This window comes from Labrus bergylta, chromosome 4 (genome assembly GCF_963930695.1).
Source record: "Labrus bergylta chromosome 4, fLabBer1.1, whole genome shotgun sequence".
Lineage (NCBI taxonomy): Eukaryota > Metazoa > Chordata > Actinopteri > Labriformes > Labridae > Labrus > Labrus bergylta.
The window spans coordinates 14572613-14593359 of record NC_089198.1 but is presented as its reverse complement, the minus strand read 5'-3'; the positions used below and the strand labels follow the sequence as shown (position 1 = coordinate 14593359).

Sequence of the window (20747 nt, the reverse complement as noted above, 5' to 3'; positions counted from 1 at the left end):
CCAGATGTTTTTCCACTGATAATGAATGCTCCTCAGCTTTTGAACCAATGTGGCTAACAGGGCTTTAAAGTGCACAACAAATTCAAATGGGAACATCTTGGGACTGTTTCTTGAAACATGGCAATTTGCTGATAAATTTGGGGATGTTCAAGTATTTTGATACAGTTTCAGTCTATAGGCCTATTAAACTGAACTTGTGGTAACAATGTTATTGTCAAAATCCAAGAAGAGTTAAGGACATTTTTCCTCCATTAGATCTCTTAACTTGGAAAAATAAGTCCCAATACCAGTTCTGACTGTGTTGAAAAGTAAAAGGTAGCTTCATTTTGGCCTAATCAAGAAATTATTTTTATCTATAGGCTACTTGTTCATCACCATAGTAGGCCTATCTCCATGATCTGCAACTCTAAAGGCCAACTTCTTTAGTACAATTCAATGGTTAATTAGGATAATTAATTCAAAATGTAACCAATAAATAAATAATACTAATTATATTTGGAAAATGAAACTCCACCTTAACCAGCTTGATAATTAAAGTGATACAAACATTGATGCATCAATTACAATGTAGGCCTATAGTTGGCTAATTTTAAGCAATATTCTGAAATATCCAGTTCCATAAATGTGTGGGCTACTTTACCTTCTGGTAGCCTATAGCAGGGTAAACACTTTCTCCGAGAGAGTATATTAGTAGGCCACGTTTATCACTTCATAGAGCATTTTATTTTATTATAGGCTATGTGTTATTTGTGTGTTGTTGTTGTTGTTGCAGATGACAAAAAACAAGTTTCATATCTCCTGTTGTACTCAAACTAAATTAGAATTTGAAGAACAATGTGTTTGACGGTTATCGGACACTAAACATGAAGCAGGACCTCTAAAATCGTCCTTTAAATAGCCCTTGGAGGCTGCAGCTTTCCCCGCACAACAGGGGCGCTATGACAAGCAGTGAGTGGCTCGGTAACCTGCATTAGCAGCCTCTATTGCAATGCGGTGGCGCTCCACAGACCTTTCCCCGGTCTGGTGTTGGCTGTTCGGGGGATAAAGCTGAGTGCTATTCGGTCATGTGACTCCTGCTTTTTTTTTTTTTTTCTTTCTTTCCTCCTTCGAAGTTGAAAAGGCTGGAGCAGAGCGGTGGAGGGGGCCCAGCTTCCCTTCCTTCTTGTCGTTGATGCGTCGTTTTCGTCTCTTTTCCACATTATTGTTTGTTTCTCGCTCGTTTTGATATTTCCTTGCGCCGACCTTTCCTTCGCAATGGCGGGGGCTATTATTGAAAATATGAGCACCAAAAAGTTGGTGATAGTGGGAGTTACTCTGCTTTTGTTCCAGGCGTTTGCCTTCATGGTCGGCGGATTAATTGGTAAGTTTTTATATATATATATTTTTTTTAACTTTTATCATCTTGACGGCTCACGTTTGTCTTTGTTGAAATGCAGACAATAACGAGGAGCCTTAAACGCTCAAAGTTTGTTGTAGGTGTCTTCGTTTAAATGGCTGCATGTTGAAATATATCAAGTGTTGGAAAGAAAGCTAAGCAGGACGGTCAACGCTTAATCTAAGGTGTATTTTATTACGTGTGTTTGACCGAGTCGTTCACCAACAATGCGGCGCTTTGAAAAGAGTCACTTTGACACCTCTGCTAAATCACTGCTTTGTACCAAGGTGTTTGCTGCCTGCATGCCACGACCGATGGCTTCATTTTCCTCGTCTAAAAATAACAGAGGACATCATACTCTGTTTTTTTTATTTCCCTTTTTTTCTCTTATATAGGCTAGGCTACTCTTAAATGGCCGTTTTTGGTTTTACACTAATAAGTAGTAAACTCGAATGTTCTTCCACCACCCTTTTTTCTCTCTCTTTACCTCCCCCTCCTCCTCCTCCTCCTCCTCCTCCTCCTCACCCCCACCTCCCGTATAGTCTATAATGTCTGTCTGATGTGTGGGGCCCTAGGCAGCATCTCTACCTTTCTTTCACTCCTTCCTCTTCCTGTCCTTCTCCCCAAATCCCTATCGCCTGGCGGGTACTGCATTCATGTTTCCCCCTCTACCCTCTTTCCCTTGTTTCATTTGCATTCACACACACACACACACACACACACACACACACACACACACACACACACACACACAAATGCATTCGACTGTCGAAGTTGCATATTGCCTTAAGGGACTATATTGGAGTTGCTGTCAAGTTTCTTCAAATCCACCCACACACACACACACACACCCACACACACACACACATGGTTGACATAAAATGTGTAAGTGTGTAATGTAAGTCCATGTGAGAGATGCCTATTTTTCCTTAGGGCTGGATCTGGAAACCGTCCACCAGTGTGTGTGTGTGTGTGTGTGTGTGTGTGTGTGTGTGTGTGTGTCCTGTGTCCCTACAGTGCATCTCACTCAAACGTGGCTGGTTGTGATAAATTAGCTGGTTTGATGAGTCCCTGGCTGAGATGGTTTTAATGAAGCCCGATTCCTTTGTGTTTGCTTGGTGGCCGAGGGCGGCAGGGGTAATTGAGTAGAAAGGGGTTTTTCTCCCCTTGTTTCCCCACAAACCCAGGGACACGGCATGGGGTCAGCAGGCTGAGGGGGGTGGCCATTATTCCGGACACACTGTGACGGAGACTGGTGGAGCCCGGGTGCTGACAAACCCACAGGGTCACTGTGTAATTGAACTGCAAGAGGTTTCGGGATAACTAGGTTTAATTCAGTCCTGTGAGTTGTCTTTGTTTCTCTTAGCGTAGGTGCGCTTTTGTTTATTATTTCTACAGAGCTGTAAACGGTTGAACATTCCTTGAAGATAGCCATGGATGAGTTTTATGACTGTGTGTGGAGCGTCTGTAAGATAAACGTTGTGTGAAGTGTCCAACCTATAGCACTCTTTTGCAATTGACAGGATTTGTTAAGATGTTCTGATAAGTAATAGGGTCAGACAATGCAGATTGTGTTCTGACTTTTACATGTAGGGCTTTTCACACCTGCAGAAAACTGCTGATATTTCCAGGAGGAGCTGTGTGTGAATGCAAACAGACACATTTATGTTCTGACTTCACCCTGAGTTTCTCTGGCCAGACCCCTAGTTTTTTTTTACCCGCAGCAAGTCTGATTGAGCTGATGTGAGAATGCAGCAGGAGAATTCACCTCGAGCCAATGAGAGAGGGGAGAGACAGTTGCATACTGCGACTGCTGCACAGTGCTGAGTGTATGCATGCCACCGCTACGATGCGTTATGTTTTCTGTTTGTTAGTATGTTCTTATCCGCTCTTTTGGGGATAGTGTGATTCCGTTGAACTACATGTAGCATTGATATAAAGGCAAATATTCTCATTATAGCATCCTGTGGAGGACTCTGTTGCCTCATCCTCAGGAGACCCCCCAACCCCGCCTCACCGCTGTGAGGTGGTGCATATGTGAACAGCCAGGTCAATATCTGTAGCTTTTGTGAAAACGGCTTTACTTGCTCTTATTCTGGAGGTTTGAGTTGTTTGTCTTACTTATTGAAAAACTCTCGATCAGACCTACATCATCTGCAAGACAAATCCACCTGAGCAGCAATTGGGCCACAATTCCTGTTTTAAAAACCATTCAGTTGATACAACTACCTGTCTGAACATGAATAATGCTGCTGTAACAGTTTTCTCAGCTTACGTTCAGCTTTCCCCCTATTCCAACAAGACCATTATCTCCTGGCAGTACTGGAAGTGAAGATAGAGAGGCCCCACTAGTGCTGGCCGAAGACCCACTCCACTCATAAAGACCCCTACAAATCTTTGTACAATCGTTCAGACTGAGACCATGCTGCCTTGAATATTTGGCCAGATTTAATGAAACCTGATGTGAAGCCAATTAACCTCCAAAAAGGTTTGCAAAAAAAAAAAAAGCAATTTGGGTGGGATAACATTTTGCATTATTAGTGTGACAGTCTGATGGCTACCAGTGGTTTGCCACCAATACTGTATCGTCTTTGTAATCCTTCTGGAGTCAGACTGTGTATCAGCCAATTCCATGGCTACGTCTCAGTTCTTTCCACTCTTGCGCCCTTTCCTTTCATTGCGTCCTAGTCCTTAGTTTTGGAACTATCCGTAACAATTCGGGTTATGACAGAACCAGATCTACTTCCGGTTCGACCGAGGAGGGAAGACAAGGCATTTATGATAACTGAGATGCAGAGCTACTCTCCATTGTCCAGGTATCTGAGTTGTTGAGGAAGCAGTGGAAAAAAACATGTGTTAAATGTGCATTAACTAGACAATGAAATGGCTATATTGTGCAGCCCAACTTACTGCATGCATCCTGTTCGATTTAAAAGTTAAGCCGCACTTTTGTGTCCTTTCACGGTCATGACACAATCGCTGAGACATCCCTGGCTAAGTACACCCTTCCAGATGTGTTCCCTTTGATGGTTCAGGAACCATCTCTACCCCTGGCATTCTTTTTAGATGGTCTAATTTGCAACTGAATCTAGTGTCCCAATTCTGCATTTCACTTTCTAGATAATCATTACGCTGTTTTTAACAAACTTGAATGTTGAAGGTAACAAACAGTTGATAGTTTTTTGAGTATATGACTGTGTGGAGTGTCTGTTCACCAATGGGTGTGTACAGTGTCCACAAGAGATCTGTTAGGAGTGAAAAGATTTGATTTGATTTGATCGGCTGTAGTCTTTCCATGTGTTCTAGTGCAACTTTTTGGCCAAGACATGAGGCTTTCGTAGCCACTAGTTCTTTGCCGTCTGCTTGATGTGTCAGGGCCTTAAAGGTATTGCTCCTCACAGGTCTGTGCTTGCAGGAAACACCTTTTTGACAGTGATTACAGCTCCAAGTCTACTCAGATATGTCCCACATCTTTTCATGGACTGAATTCAAAAAAACACTGGGCTTTCATCTTTACCCTATGAGTCAGTATTCCCCACAGGCATACTCAACAGTAATTACATCTCATGGAGTCTTAGACAGGTTACAAACAACATGGCCCATTCAGGACTCAGATATTTCTGCTGTTCTTTTCTTGTAATTTGCTCAAACTAATTGGAAACACCTGCACACTCATTTTCAAGTCATTGTTCTTATTTAGGTATTTAAAAGTTGTTTGCCGGTATGACAAAGGTTATTGTTCTGGTGACACTCTTGGCACTCTAATGTCTGCAGAACAAACTACATTTTGTTCCATGCAGATGCTTTTCGTGATGTAAGGGGACGCGATAAAATGGAGGGTGGGATATTGGTTGGCTCTTTTTTATGTTTTTTTTTAAAAGGTCAGACTCGGACTTATAAAGTCTGTCGTCATTGCCTGCAGTAGCAGCTATTGTCCTGGCTCTGATACAAACAGGGGAGGGGGGGGGGGGGTGCTTATTTACTTACATCTTTGCTTAGGTGATGTGATGTTTCTGGGAAGCATCCAAGTGCTCCCATACTTTCATGTCCCTTTGATTGGCCGTTTCCGCTCTTACTAACTTACAGCCAAATTCAATTTATCAACACCTCTGTTACAGAATTTCAACCAACCATAGTTTTAAAATCAAATAATCTGGGGATTTTCTTTGTCTATTAAACTGTTAAGCCATTAAAATGTACATAAGAGAGAGAGAGAGAGAGAGAGGATCCATTTATTTCCAAATCCCAGTGTGATGTCTTGAAATGCTTTTTGGTCCAACCAGCATGCCAACACCCAAAGAGTGCTAATCAGCTATCTTTCCCTTTGATAAGCTCAACCCACCTGTCAAACGGGCATTTATGCTTCTAAAAATAACAGAATTATTGTTTTCTTAGTTAATGATGATTATTTTTTTGATCGACAAGGCACATGTGTAAAGATTTTTCACAAAGATGAGTCTGGTTGTGATAAACTTGCACTTATAAACTGTAATTTCATTGTATTCAGTAAGTGTCTCGTCTACAGGACTCTCAAATGAAAGTTTGTGCTGAACTGTAATTGCAGATTTCGATGTTGCTATCAGAAAAGTACTTGTTCATAATGTTACGGAAAATATCACCTATGACTTGCACAGATTTTTGTCTTTGTTTGTTCAGTTGTGTTGTGTTGTGTTCCTTTGACCAAAAAACTTCAAAGAAAGTAAAGTAGCTTGAATTCTCATGGAAGGCAGCTCAGGTTTTGTTTACCCTATAGGTGGCTTAACTTGTAAAAGGGCTGGACTTCATGTGTTTTTTTTTTTTTTGTACCTGATGATGACAAAATATTGGGACAATCCCAGCTCATAGCCAATCAAACAGGCTCACCCAGAATGTCCAATGTGATGTCTCCTACAGGATGTTAGACTATACCTGTGGGTTTAGCTTCAGGCCTTGAGGAACACCATGACTATTAGACCTTTCTGATGTCTTTTGACAAAAGTCCTCCGGTTTTTACAACAGGAGACCACAGGTTTTTTTTTGTCTGCATGATAATGATGGATCACTTACTCGAGTCCTGTGAGTAACGCCAGTCTTGTCAGGCTCATGAATGTCAAAGTGTAAACAGTGTAATTGGTACCTGAGAGCTTTCGGGAAATTTCCCCCCACAGCACTTCAAAGAAAGAAAGAGAGAGAGAGAAGCCATACATTTCTAAACAGTGTTGAAGTAATTGTCAAGGTGTTTGGACTGGATTTGGCTCAAAACCAACTTGATGACTTGCAATGTATTAATTTGAGTGGACATTAAGCTAAGCAGGACCTTTCTAAACACTTACTTGCAGTATTTCAAATGGACACCTGGTCTAACATTTCTCCCACTCTGTGTTTGTCTCACCAGCTCCCAGCCCCACCACAGCGGTCCACTACTTGGCCACCAAGTGTGTGGACACAATCAAGCATCGACAGGGGACAAAATGGTTTATGCCCTGGGGTCCTAACCAATGTGACAAGATCCGTACCTTTGACGAGGCCATGGCCAAGAAGATCGAGGCCAACAACATCGTGTTTGCAGTCCACATTCCCATGAATAACAACGAGATGAGCCCCTGGTTCCAGTTTATGCTCGTCATCCTGCAGTTTGACATCGCATTTAAGATGTACAATCAAATAGGTGAGAACCTAAACTTTTTCTCGGGGGTGGGGACACGGCTCGTGTTTCATGATGTAGGAGAAGGAAGGAAGTCTTCTCTTTATGTAAACATGCTCGTCAAAGGCTTTCTTTCATTGTACTTGGCATCAAGGGGAACCGGAAGAGAATCAAAAAATATTAAGTTGAAAGTGAATAAGTAAGTTATTTTGTTAACCGCTTTTAAAGTTTGGTTCATTAAAAGTAAGCGCAATTTGTGCCACATATTTTCAGTGTCTGAGATTTGTATTTTTCCAGTTGTGTCAATAATGTGTCACACTTTTTACTTCTTCACGATCTGAAGACAAACATTTGCAGAGGCTGATTGTTACCAAGGTAGCCACTGAAATATTCACATCCATTGTAACTTCCAACCACTCACGCATGCCTTTTAATCGAAAGGGACATTTAAATCTACCATTTTAACTTCATGTTACGTTTCTTAAATGGCCTTTGTTGCAAGAAGTCATTGAGGGATGTAGTCTTCTGTTTTTAATTTCAGTCTATGAGGGAGAACACGTGTGAAACCCAGAGATGTGTCTTTTTCAGTAGATTGGATTTCTGTTCCAATGAAAGGCAGCAAACAATGATGGATGTCCTGCTGTTTGCTCTCTAAAAGAAACCCTGGGGGGGGTGGGGGGGTGGGGGGGTTGCGTAGACGGGTTTATCTCGACACCCTCATGGCAGGTATAAGGAGAAGGGAGAGGTAATTTAGACCCATTCTTTGTTGATGCCTCTGAGCAATGAAATGCAACCATATAATTTACATTCTTTGGATGTGAGGTCATCCCAGTTTAGTGGACTTCAACCCATTTTTAACATTTACCGGTAATTATAATTAATTATGGACATTTTTAACATTTTCTTTATCACTTTGAAATATGCAGGGTGTTTGATGCATAGTGCATTCTCATTTTTAATTTCTACATTGTAACGAACATTATAATGTTGAAGCAAGACGTCCGAAATCATGAAGAAATCCTACAAGGATAGAAAGAATGTAACATTTTATACGTCTCTGTATTTAAATGATGTGTTGGACCTTCAGTATAGCTTTACATTTGGTGTTGTAACTTTCCGCTGTGTTTGTGCGAGGGAAGAAAATTGGTTTGCAATAACTGAAATGTATTTATGGAGCACTTTAAACCTCTTACAGTCTTAATGTTTAGTGACACATAAAGCTTTGTGGAGGGAAAAAAAAATAGACATTTGAACTAGAAGTCTTGGATTACATTTCTACTTGCCTTTAGAACCCGATGAGCTAAAGAGTCTTGGTTTTTGTCCCCAGGCTCCATCAGTTATCTGGGTTCTCTGATTATGATGGAAATCCTTCAGTAACTTTTTACTCTAACCCCATAATGCTCCTCCACCCTCTCCACCAGGGTGAACAGACATACATCATATCAGCTACTGACTGAGAGGAAAGGGAGGAGTAACTGGAATGTGGAAGAAGACAGGGTTTGATATCCTGGCAGGGTGCTTGAGATCCTCAAAGAAGGGATTAGAGAGGATGATGGGAAAGTCTAATAAGTGACTCGAATACCAGGAAAGCCTGGAAAAGGCGTTTTGACACATCTTCGGCTTCACGGTTTAAAATGTAAAGCTATGCATATTAATGTTGAATGTAAAGTCTCATCATTGCAGAAGAAGGCCTCATACAGATCCACCTTTCTGACAATATTCTGATAAAACAGGAAAAATAATGATTATTGTCATAGTTTAGAGATCCAAAGGTTTGCAGTTTAATCTTAAATGACCCAGCCTTTCTGGTCTGGCTTGTCTAAACAGTCATGTCACGAAGACGGCCGAGTCATCAGCTTGGTTTGCTTGCTCACATTCTTGGTACTCGGCATGATGTGTTCAGAAGCTGTGTGTGTTGTTGACTGCTTGGCTGTCAGACAGGGGAGTCAGTGAATCAGCCCGGCCTCAGTCTGGTAGATCTCTGCCAGATGCTACAGACTCATTTTGATCTTTCTCAGCTACACAAGGTGCTGTAAAAATGAGTTAATGTGGGAGCTGACTTCCAGAGATGCTTTTTTTTTTTTTTTTTTTTTTTTTTTTTTTGGAGGCACCCAGCTATTGCTGCTGAAGTCCAACCTTGAAACATTTGGTTTTTCACTCCCTGAAAAGTATATTTTTTCTTTCCCTTTATTCTCCTGAGACAAGTTGTACTAGTAAAAGCTCCACCTCAAATGCACCAGCTAGCTTGGTTTCAAGGAAAGCCTTGGGGCTGTTTTACAATAAGAAAATAAGTAAATGGAAAACTACTAAAGCAGAATACCAATGAGCGATAGCATCTAACTTGCTAAACCTATTCTGCTACTTCATTTAACCCCTTCCCATTTTTCAATGCAAAGTAAAATCCTAAATTTTAAATTTTCAAACCTTTATGATTTTGCAAAATGCAAAACCTTAATAGTTTTGAGAAATACTCTATTTGTCCATAATTTAACAAATGGCCCCTACTGAGTCACTTGTCTTTATCCTGACACTCTCTGTGTCGCAAGTTATAGATTCTGTTTCACAACTGTCTGATGAATGAGCTCATGGTTAGCTCTTCCTGTATTACCTTTTCTGTAACATTCTACAGTATATCCCAGAGAAGAGCTCGCCCTTATTACACTCCACCCACCTGCCCCTTTCCACCACAGCACCAGACACCCCTTGGCCTTGGTCCAGCAATAACACAGCTGTTAAGGAGGCTTAGTCTCCGTGGCGATTGCCACTGGACTAGAGAGGAATGTTTGCATGAAGTGAGCTGACATTCGAGGGCATCTGTCTCGACCAATGGCGGAGAGGAGGGCATTGCGGAGACAGTCGGCTGCCAGTTCTCATCTGGTTCACTCTCCCCCTCCTCTGCTTTTTTTTTTTCCCTTTCTCGCAGCACAGGCCACTGGGTTTCTTTCTCTTCATTCCAGCTTGTTTCATAACGGCACAAGAGGCACTCTGGAGGGCTGGAGCAGAGAACACTTGGCTTTGTAATGTGATCTAAAGATGCAGTTTTAATAGTTTGTTGGAATCACTGGGCTGTTGGAGGCCAGCTGAAGGTCTTTTTGGACTACATGGAAATAACATAGATTATGGCCACCATAGGGAGCAAACTGAATCTCTGAATATGATTACATGCTTAGTTTTAGACTCATTCTAGGTGGCAGGACCACATGTTGACACGCAAATGATTTTGCCTCTGATAATCATGTTGTTTCAAACTGTATCAAACAGAACCTAGTTAAAAACAAGTCTTGAACGACTATAAGACCACTGACAGCTGAGTGTTTTTTTTTTTTATACTTTATTTTTTAAAGAAACATAAAAACAACACTGCACAAATAGAACAACCCACTTAACCGTCATAGATATTTACATGGACATTCATTTGAATTCAAATGACACAGGGCATGGAGGAGTCAGCCAGTGAGAACAAGTACACAGCTAGCAGGGTCCGGGGTCATAGCTCCTACCCAAATTTGGTGGCTTCTTGTATATTTCAATGCCACTAATCTAACATTATACATAATTATAAACCTTTTATATTTTGGTGAGTTTGCTTACCTAATTCTTAACATGAAGGGAAGTATTGCAAAGGAAAATCAGGCATCTTGTGAGTCAACCGTCTTTATCACAATCAACATTAGAAAAATAAGCTATGATTAAGTGAGTAGTTGGGCTGTTTGGACCACTGCTTGTGGAAAGCCCCGATGATAGTGATTCAGCGATCACCTCTTTTACTTAAACCAGACTCACAGCTGGGTGTTTTTGTAATGAAGAAAATATACTTATATTTAATGTTCCAATCCCCCCTGGAGACGTTACAACGCAAAACATGGGTATGATACCTGAAAGTGATCTGTGTGTTTTCAGATTGTTTTGGAGAATGCTCCATGTCAGTGCTAGCAGCACAGTCATTTTGCTGGTCTTACAGTTAAAAGGCCTCATCTGTCATCAGGTCTTCATTTTGTCCCATCACTGGTGTAATAACAGTCAGAGGAGATGTGCAGTGTGGAGGTAAAACTGGAACTTAAATCAAACCAACATTATTGTCTATTTCAGTGACTTTTATACTTTAAAAGTAATTTATCCAGTGGTCTGTAAACACTGTTATTCTTTGCACATTATAGTTTTGTCTAGAAGTCTCTATCATAACTTTGCACCAATTGTATTTTGAAGATGTTTAGTGACTCACATTCACACTTTTTTGGGATTTGTTTGCCTTTATTGAAGAGAGAGGACAGTGGATAGAGTCAGAAATCAGGGAGAGAGAGTGGGGAATGACATGCGGGAAAGGAGCCACAGGTCGGATTTGAACCTGGGCCACCTGCTTGGAGATAATTTAGATTATTGTAAAAAAAATAATTGTTGCTTTCTCTTTCCAGAGGACGGAGCATTGGCCACCATTGATGTGGGCCTGGCCTACAGAGACGACACACTCAGTGAGTGGACTGAGATGGCTCACTCGTTTGAACAGAGGAAACTCACCTGCAACTTCACAACTACCAAGGTGTGGGAACAACACTGTGACGCACCGTAACGCGTCTTTGCAATATTTAAAGAACTTTTTCCACAGAACACAGAAACCATTATATAACCTGTTTTTTGTCTTTGATGTCCTGTATCGTAAACAGCATGAATTTTGAATACTCCTAATGATACTTTGCTGATTGTATAAGTGTTTCTGAAGGCATTAGGACTAATTTCTCCATCTGAGGTCTGTATCTCAACTCTTAGACACCTTGTGGTGCAGCCTGTCCCAGACTGTTATATTATGGAGCCTGATGTTAGAACTTCTTGTTATCTTTTGGGGCATTTTCGCCTCTACTTCAAGAGAGACAGGAAATGTTGGGAGCAGGTGGTGGGGTGGATGACATGTAGCAAAGGGGCGAGGTGGGATTTGAACCCTCTGTGACAAGGACGATAGCTGCTTTACATGGGGTGGAGGCTCTAACCACTGTGCTATTAAAGGAATGAAACGTTTCAGTTACCTTTAAGATAAATGTGTTCTAAACCAGATGATGTCTTTTTTACAGACATTTGAGAACGAGGGGCGTTACTATGAGTGTGATGTGCTGCCATTCATGGAGGTCGGCAGTGTGGCCCATAAGTACTATCTCTTAAACATCCGCCTGCCTGTCAACGAACGTAAGAAGGTCAACGTTGGGATCGGAGAACTCAAAGACATTCGTCTTGTAGTAAGTGTGCATTCAATTGAAGACTGTACATCAAAGTTTGTTGGCACTCTGGTTAGCCCACACTGTCAACGGTTCTTTCTTCACTGTGGCAGTGAAAGATTTAGTTTTTTGAGTCTTATTGTGTTAGTCTTAGCGCTGTGTCTATTGTCTTTTGTTGGTCACTCATATTTGAAACTGATGGGATTTTTTTTCCTCCTCCAAGAGCATCCACCAGAACGGCGGCTTCACCAAAGTGTGGTTTGCCATGAAGACCTTCCTCACACCTAGCATCCTCATCATCATGATCTGGTACTGGAGACGGATCACCCTGATGAGCAGACCTCCCGTGCTGCTGGAGAAGTAAGAAAGATCTCTCATCATCTGTAGCCAATCTGATCTAAAGATGGTCTGACACTTTAACCGATGATTTTAGGGCTCATTTGAGTTCCCCTTGACACCAGAAGATCTGGTTAGAAACATTCTTCTTCCTGCTGAAACAATCATCCCAAGATGAAGAAGACCTGCAGTTAGCTATATTTAAATGTATGAAGGAATGATGGGACCTACAGTTATGGTTTCAATATGCCTTTTCAGACTGCTTCTTTTTCCGTTAAAGTGCCTTAACCAAGGTCTGCCGTCTTTGTATATTGATATTGATTCTGTGAGGGCGTAATATTGGTGTCACAGTCTGTGAATTCATCTTGCATTTTGGTGTTGTGGAAGCACGGCACATAAACACGCAGTCTGACATGCAGGCACACAGAGCGCTGCACTCCCCCGCTGGCTTTGCTGAAATCGGGCTCGTCTCTGTAACTACCTCTGAAGACAGTACAGAGGGGGGATCAATTCGTCCCCCCATAACCTCTCCGCGACATTCAGATTGGAGGCGAAAAGTCGCAGGGGCCAGAATATTGCGGCTTGAAATGGCAGTCTGAATATGGCTAATGTGTCTACTGGGCAAAGTATATTATGGATTAAATTAACTTGCTCTGTGCGGAGTAGGTCAGTTTCAGCAGATGGAGATGTTCATCAAACTTCTGAGGAGGAATTTGTTATAGGAACAAGATCAGCCCACACTTTTCAAACTGTCAGAAAAATCTGTAAAAAAAGAAAAAGGTGATAACGGCATCGTAGTTTCTGATTTCAACACAAAAGAAGACCTTCCTCTGGCTGGATTTCCTCTTAAAATATATTCAAAACATCAGACATTAGTGATGTTTTCTTAACTAAACCCCATGAAGGGTAGAGGAGCAAATATGTGTCGTTCTGCCTGAAGCAGATAGTTTGAATGCCATGCTTTGCAAAGCTGAAGCCATGCTTAGAGCCCACTGTTTGTCTAACCCCCTGCCGTGCTGGGAAGACAGATCAGTAAGAGGCAGCATTCTGCGCCACAGGAAGTGCCAGGCCAAGCGTGAAACACGTTACAAAATCTGCAAGCTAGCACTCAAGTGACACATGCTGCAGACACACATTCAGGCCATACACACCAGCTCACTTAGACACACACACACACACACACACAGAGTCTCTCCTTCCTTCTGTATTTTCCAGCTGAAGGCTCTTATTCCCATATGACCAGCAGGGTTTCAGGAAGTGTGGCTAATTCCCTATTTGTGGACAGAAGATGATTTATTCATGCTGTAAAAGCTTTACCAGAGTCTCCTGTCATGCTGGTCCACAGAGGTGTCAGGATGGGGAGACTCAGACTGTCTCTAAACTTAGAGAACGGATGTGAGTGGAAACTTTCAATGTGAAAACGGGTGCAGATGTATTTCATAAAAATGTGAATCCCTGAGATACTACATCCATCATCTGTGGATGTTAATGATGGCTCTGCTGTATTAAATGTGTCAGTCTGTTAGCATGCATAATAGAACTGGCACGGGAACAGGCTCACCCCGATATGATGCAGAAAATATTCATATTAGTTACACCTAGTTATTACTGTGTCTCCTGCTATCACATGTCAATATGTATTGTGTAAAGCTCTGTTTCAGACCTCTAACTTTACTTTTCATACTGAGCTCTTCCTGTTTCCACACATTCACACGGGCTGATACCACTCTCAGCTCTCCTGTGTGTGTGTGTTGATGGTACTCAGGACACATTCCCTACATACCAGTCAAATGTGTTTTCACTCCATTCGCTCCAAAGAACAACGCAGATGAGCTGTCTCGAGTGAATTTGCCTCGAAGCTGTGTTAAGTTACTTTTGTTATCCACAGACTTTTCAAAATACTTTGGCACCCACATGTTTTCAGGTTGCCTTGTCTGCTGCCTTTTTCCCGTCTGGCTTTTTCTCAGACGCACTCTTTGTCTGTTTTGCCCTCTTAACTGTCTATTTACAATCCGCCTTTGATCTACTGACGGCATGCAGGGACCTGCTGCAAACACTTGGTAGAGCAGCTCTATCCGGTCTCCCTTTAAGCTGAGAGTTCTTAATGCATTAAGCCCTTTTCCCTCTTTAAATGTCTTGATTTCAAGTTTGGGTGAGGTTGGATGAAATGATGAGTTAATAAATCATTTAGAATTGGATGGGGCAGGTTGTGCTCGTAGCTGAATGGATAATAAATAATGTCCTACAATCTATAAGCCTGATTCAGCAGACGCAGAAGAGGCCTTGCTTATTGATTGTGTCTGTGTAAAAGATGTACTACAGATTTAGGTGTTACACCTCTTTGTTCAATCCTTATATTTGATCTGTAATCATATTTCAACATTTCATGTGTTTGCATTGCAAACAACAATAACAGTTGTTTTTTGATTATTCTTTTCACAAGATATCTTTAAATGCAACTTTTCTTTTAGGGCTGAGAAATATGACAAAAATACAATCAATATAATTTATTTTGTGTTAATCAATACTTATATTAATTCCGTATTATAATTTGACAGGGCTAACAGTTAGAGCGGCGTCCAAACACTGAATAAATCAGTGTTTTGCAAAATCTTGGTTGTGGATACAGTTTGTCTTGGAGAGCTGCAGGCATAAGGTCTTTGGGCTGAATTATCCACAGATATCTTTTCTATTTGTAAAACACACTGACCAAGTAATTACTTTTAGTGGAAATTGAAAAAACATGTTTAGAACACAGGATGTTGGGTAAGCAGCTAGATGAGCTGCCTCTTTCCTGCAAATTAGTGAGGTTTTGTTCTAACAATTTCCATTAACTTAGGAAGACAAGTGGACCTGTCTCTCACTGTTAGCTTCATGCCTCTTGGTTCTACTGACCCTCATACGATGACAACATTCAAAGCTGATTTTATCGCCCAGCACCTCCCTCAGATGTTTGTAGTGATGGTGAAAAATTTGAGTTGTAAGATGGCTTCCTTCTTCCTCAGGGTTATCCTCGCTCTGGGTATCTCCATGACCTTCATCAACATCCCAGTGGAGTGGTTCTCTGTTGGCTTCAACTGGACCTGGATGCTTCTTTTTGGAGACATCAGGCAGGGTATCTTCTACTCCATGCTGCTCTCCTTCTGGATCATCTTCTGTGGGGAGCACCTCATGGTACTGTAACCGGCCCACTCAGCTGTTGATCGACATGTTTGTTGTTTTCTATCAAACATGCTGGTTTGCTTGCTATCAGCGATCACACAGCATGCTTTTACCATGCGAGACATTACCCATCTCAAAGACTGGTCTTCATTCTTTTCTCAGGATCAGACAGAGAGGAACCGTTTCTCAGTCTACTGGAAGCAGGTGGGACCCATCGTGTTTGGCTCCTTCTGCCTCTTTATCTTTGACATGTGTGAAAGGTGAGCCCAAGTTTTAACATTTTTAATAATTTATAATAGAGACCTGATTTATAAAATTGGTTGATATCAGTAGATTAAAAAATGTAATGTGTTGTGCAGTAATATTTGAAGGATGTGTACATGTGTTTCTTTGTCAATAATCTTATGACAGACTCGGTAGAGAAAATATTAATGTTTTTTTTTTTCATCTCTCGTCTCCAGAGGGGTTCAGCTGACAAACCCCTTCTACAGCATCTGGGCGTCTGACGTAGGAACTGAGCTTGCTGTATCCTTTTGAACTGTGTTTCCCTCATGGATATCATACATTTATATATATGGAGAGTCTGCCATTAGTGCTGCAAACGGCTCCATGACGAGTTGGATGCAATAAAAACATTTTGAGATTAAAACAGACAAACCATGTTATGCAGTTTAGCAGCCAATAAACATGTTTATGTTCTGCTCTTTTTGTTGGAATTAACGTGTCCTTACCGGTGAACCACAGCAAAACAGTGTTGCTTGAGTGTCATTACTAGGAGTCATGCTTCATGCAGTCTGTGAAGTGTCTTAGTATGGTTATGGCTGGAAACTGACCAATAGGATGAGAAATAATTCAGTAAACCCATATGTGAAGGCATTGCTCAGGGTCTCGAGATTCATCAGCGCACCACCTCAAACAAACAAAACAAACACCTTTTTTTTCCTTTTTTTTCTTCCCTGTCCTTTGTAATATTTGTGTCAGTGTCCCATCAAAAGGTAAAAGTCTTCAAAGTGTGCATGACTCTTCGAGGTCTGATGAATACATAAAGATTTGATGACCCTGGTTAGAAAGATAGACACTGAACTAAATAAGTCCCACTGCTGACATGTTTGGGCAGTGCCTTCCACAGCAGTAAAGACTAAAGGTTTGCATTAGTAGACACATTACAGGAACATGTCTAAATACCCAGTGAGTTTAAAGTCACCATCTAGTGGCTTGGAGGCGTACCCCTACATACCATTTGTAGTCCGTTTGTGGATTTTTTTTTTTTTTTTTTAGTTCCAACATCTTCTTTACATGCTCAGTATACAGCACCGCTGTATACTGAGCCATGAACAATACTAAGAACAATCCTGGGTTATTTCCTTGACTGCTATCACCTCAGATGGCCTTCATCATAGTTGCAGGAATCTGTGCCTGCCTTTACTTCCTCTTCCTCTGCTTCATGGTGTTTCAAGTCTTCCGCAACATCAGCGGCAAGAGGACGTCCCTGCCTGCCATGTCCAAGGCAAGACGCCTGCACTATGAGGTCTGTTTAAACCCAAAGTCTTATTGTGCTCCTATATATCCTTTTAAATCCAGTTAAAAGCTATTGGGACATAAAGGCAATTCTCTGCAGTAAGAAGTTTGTTCTTTTGGGTTCTAATACATCCCTTTCATCGGCCTTCAGGGTCTGATTTTCAGGTTCAAGTTCCTGATGCTGGTCACTCTTGCATGTGCTGCAATGACTGTCATCTTCTTCATCATCAGTCAGGTGAGTCACATGAAGTCTAAGTAATGCCCTCCATAGTGAAGAGATGCATTTTGTGTATTTCTCAGAGACTATAAAAGCTATTTTGCATGACGTAGAGTCTGCCATACGGTTATACCAAAAATATGTGATGACTTTTCTTTTCTTTGTAGGTGAATGAGGGCCACTGGCACTGGGGCGACCACACGGTGCAGGTGAACAGTGCTTTCTTCACCGGCATCTACGGCATGTGGAACCTGTACGTTTTCGCCATCATGTTCCTCTACGCACCGTCTCACAAACGTTACGGAGACGACCAGTCAAGTGGTCAGTGCATCACTGGTAACTATACAAGTCTACTAGTTTTGTTGAGAAAAAGGATGGATGGAGGGTCAGTTGCTAATGCTCTAAGTTGCAGGATCAGAAAATTCCAATTCTTAGCAGTTGTAGCTGTTAAAGTTCAATTCCAGCCAGTTATTTGTTTTTTCTGTTGGATGTTCTTTAAAAAAAACGACTGGGGTTGTTGAATATTGTTAGACATAGTAACTCTAACATAGATTGAAGTGGAGGATGGAAACTGTACAGAGACTCTTTTATTGTGAGGTTTGGTTTCTGGCACTCTGGGGCTGACCCAACCATGCTCCCTGCCATCTTCATCATTCCTGCAGTCAGAGTGGAAGCAGCTGTCCATTCCCTCTGTTCGGCATTCGTCAAAATGACTTCTTACATTACAGAGTTCAGGATGTGCAGCTGGAGGGCTTCAGAGGGAAAACCATGATTATTTTTTTTAAACATAAAATGTGAGTGAGTTTCACCACATTCAGTGAATAAGGTTCTAGAGACGTGGGGCTTTTTTTTTTTTAGTCAGTAATCAGTGAGGCCCAGGTCCCATGGGGAAAAAAAAATGTAATGAGGTTCATTACCTTTGACTTGGACTTTAAAGCGATGAGGTCATAACAGTGTACAAGGGTAGTTAATTGTTTAAAATGAAAAATAAACTGCTGTCCTGAAAGGAGGAACACTACCAATACCTCAGAAGCTGGACATGTGATGGTGGATAGAACCAAGATAATTACATTTAAATCGGGATCAGGTCTGAAAATTGATGTATAGGCCTACATGACATTTTAGTCACATGATGATTACTTTTTAACACTCGCCCAAATTTCTTAACTTTGCCAAAGATTTTTCCACAAATGTCTTGAGTTTTATGACCAAACAGTAAATCAACATTGTCTTAAATACACTGGAGCTGTGCTTCATGTGCCAGATAAAAGCTACAAGCATTAGATACACCAGATAAAATAATAATAGATAAGAATGACATGTAATGAATGTTTACAAAGAATACTCTACTTGTGTTTTTATATATACTTTTTTTAGTTACATTGGGTGTGTTTGCTCAAAGTCAGATTCAGTCTAGATTGCGTCCGGCTTACATGAAAGTTTTTTTGGACATGTGAAAAATTATAAACAAGCATGAAAAATATTTGAATAATTTCAACAATTATTGACTAATTCAATTTTTATAATAAACAGTAACTTAAATAATCCTTCTCACTTTATTCATCATTTGGTAAAGTTTCATTAGTGTTTCAGTAGCTCTCACTTTTCTCTGATGGAGTGTCTGCTGTAAAGCTGTCTATTCATCTAAAGTTTGTGTTGGAGGAGGAGGAGGAGGAGGAGGAGGAGGAGGAGGAGGAGGGTGGTGATTCAGAGGGACCCAGATTCCCAGGGGAAAGCAGGGTCTCTTTGGCCTGAGACGGTGATTCTAATGGACACCAGGCTTCCTTCCAGACAGAGAGGAAAGGCACGATGAAGAGAGAGGGGGGGTGTTGGGGTGGGGAATGAGAGCAGGGAAGTAATGAAAACCATCCATCCATCTCCTGACGTCAGTGACACAGGGAGAGAAAAGAGGTGTTTGAATCGCTGGAAGCTTTCCCTAAAGTGTGTCAACCAATCTGTCTATATGGGAGGGGGTCCCTCTCTCCAAGTTTCAGTCTGTGTTGATTTATTTGATTTCACTTCTGTTTTTAACAAGCTCAAAGTATTTATGTTAATGAAATTAAGTGAAAACGACTTTGTACTGCTGCAGGTTACGATCCACTGAAAATAAAGAATATGCAGAACAAGAACCAGCTAGATTTCACGTATAGTGTATCGTATTCAGGTTGGATTATTGGTAAGGGTGTTAATGAATTGTTCATGTGTGCAGGGGATGTTGGAGCAAACAGCGGAGAGGACATCCAGCTGACTACAACCATCACCCATGTTGATGGACCCACTGAGATCTACAAGATGACAGGAAAAGAGGCCCAGGAGTAGATTCCACACTGTAAGACTTCACAAGATGCTCCTCTGCTACCTACTGCTCCAACCATCCCCTCCCTCATATATATGTCAACAAACAGGCTTTTCTTTACATGCCTTTGCACTCAACATCAACACTCCACCTTGCATGCACCTACCGTTCCAAAGCGGTTATCTTTATCCCGCGAAAACAATTCAGCTGTGTGACTTATGTGCCACAATGTTACCCAAGACTGAATGTAATCGACACTCCTTTCGGTCCTTTTCATTTCATTGTACAATACTTTTCCTATATTTCTTTGATTTTTTTGGGGGAACTTTGTTGTGTTTTTAAAAGTTGCACAACGCTTTTGTCACCAAAAAAAAAAAAAAAGATGAGATTGTGTAGAGAAACTCGAATATGTTCCGAATTAGCATCCGTCACACTCCTGATTTAAAACACATGAAGATCAAAGTAGACTTTTGTAAAGGCCAGAGTCTGGAGAAAGACAGCCAGCAAGATATTTCGATACATTTAGCAACTTTGTTTGATATTCTGCTTCACTACCTACACAGTGAAAGCATTAAGAGCTCGTCACAAATGCATATTCTTCCATAGAGAAGTAGATCGTGTTGAGTACTGCTGTCTTTCAAGGGGTCTTTTTTTTTTCTTTACACCAGGGGGAAATGTACAGACCAAGCAGCCACTTTGGGAAATGCATACTGTATGTTCATTATGTTACAATGTAGATATCTATTTTTTATAAAGTGCTCATTTTCAGCTTCACAAAGTATATGCATCAATTTGTTTTGAAGTTGACTGTAGCCTATTATACATGGCTTTTAGTTTGTTTGTTGTTTTTGCTTTATATGATAATTTAAATAAAACAACCTTTTACTTAACATCATTGTGTATTGTCATGGTGATTGTGAACAACAGTTATATTTTAATTCAAAATTCCTTATTTGTAATTTTATTTAAGTTATCGAAAGTAAATTAAACCACGGGAAGGAAATGTCACTGAAATG

General features: G+C 41.0%; 1 protein-coding gene across 2 annotated transcripts; it reads left to right on the top strand.

Moving 5' to 3' along the window:
* The first annotated feature begins 1087 nt into the window (after positions 1 to 1087).
* wls (Wnt ligand secretion mediator) lies at positions 1088 to 20621 on the top strand. Of its 2 annotated transcripts, none has more exons than XM_020649545.3 (12): positions 1088 to 1360; positions 6750 to 7022; positions 11411 to 11535; positions 12062 to 12223; positions 12426 to 12562; positions 15544 to 15712; positions 15863 to 15960; positions 16162 to 16225; positions 17085 to 17228; positions 17370 to 17453; positions 17603 to 17756; positions 19645 to 20621. In XM_020649545.3, exons 1-12 carry the CDS (start codon positions 1255 to 1257, stop codon positions 19752 to 19754), a joined length of 1626 nt encoding a protein of 541 aa, XP_020505201.1. In that variant the 5' UTR covers positions 1088 to 1254; the 3' UTR covers positions 19755 to 20621. The 2 variants fall into 2 exon arrangements, with proteins under 2 accessions (XP_020505201.1, XP_020505194.1); XM_020649538.3 differs by having other exon boundaries at positions 1089 to 1360; positions 17603 to 17771.
* The last annotated feature ends 126 nt before the right edge of the window (positions 20622 to 20747 follow it).

What these genes read in the sequence shown, in the direction of transcription:
- wls (XM_020649538.3), top strand. Translation starts at nt 1,255, where the DNA reads ATGGCGGGGGCTATTATTGAAAATATGAGCACCAAAAAGTTGGTGATA. An exon ending in TCAAAGACATTCGTCTTGTA is followed by an intron (nt 12,224 to 12,425) that starts GTAAGTGTGCAT and finishes TCCTCCTCCAAG; the next exon opens with AGCATCCACCAGAACGGCGG. An exon ending in ACGTAGGAACTGAGCTTGCT is followed by an intron (nt 16,226 to 17,084) that starts GTATCCTTTTGA and finishes CTATCACCTCAG; the next exon opens with ATGGCCTTCATCATAGTTGC.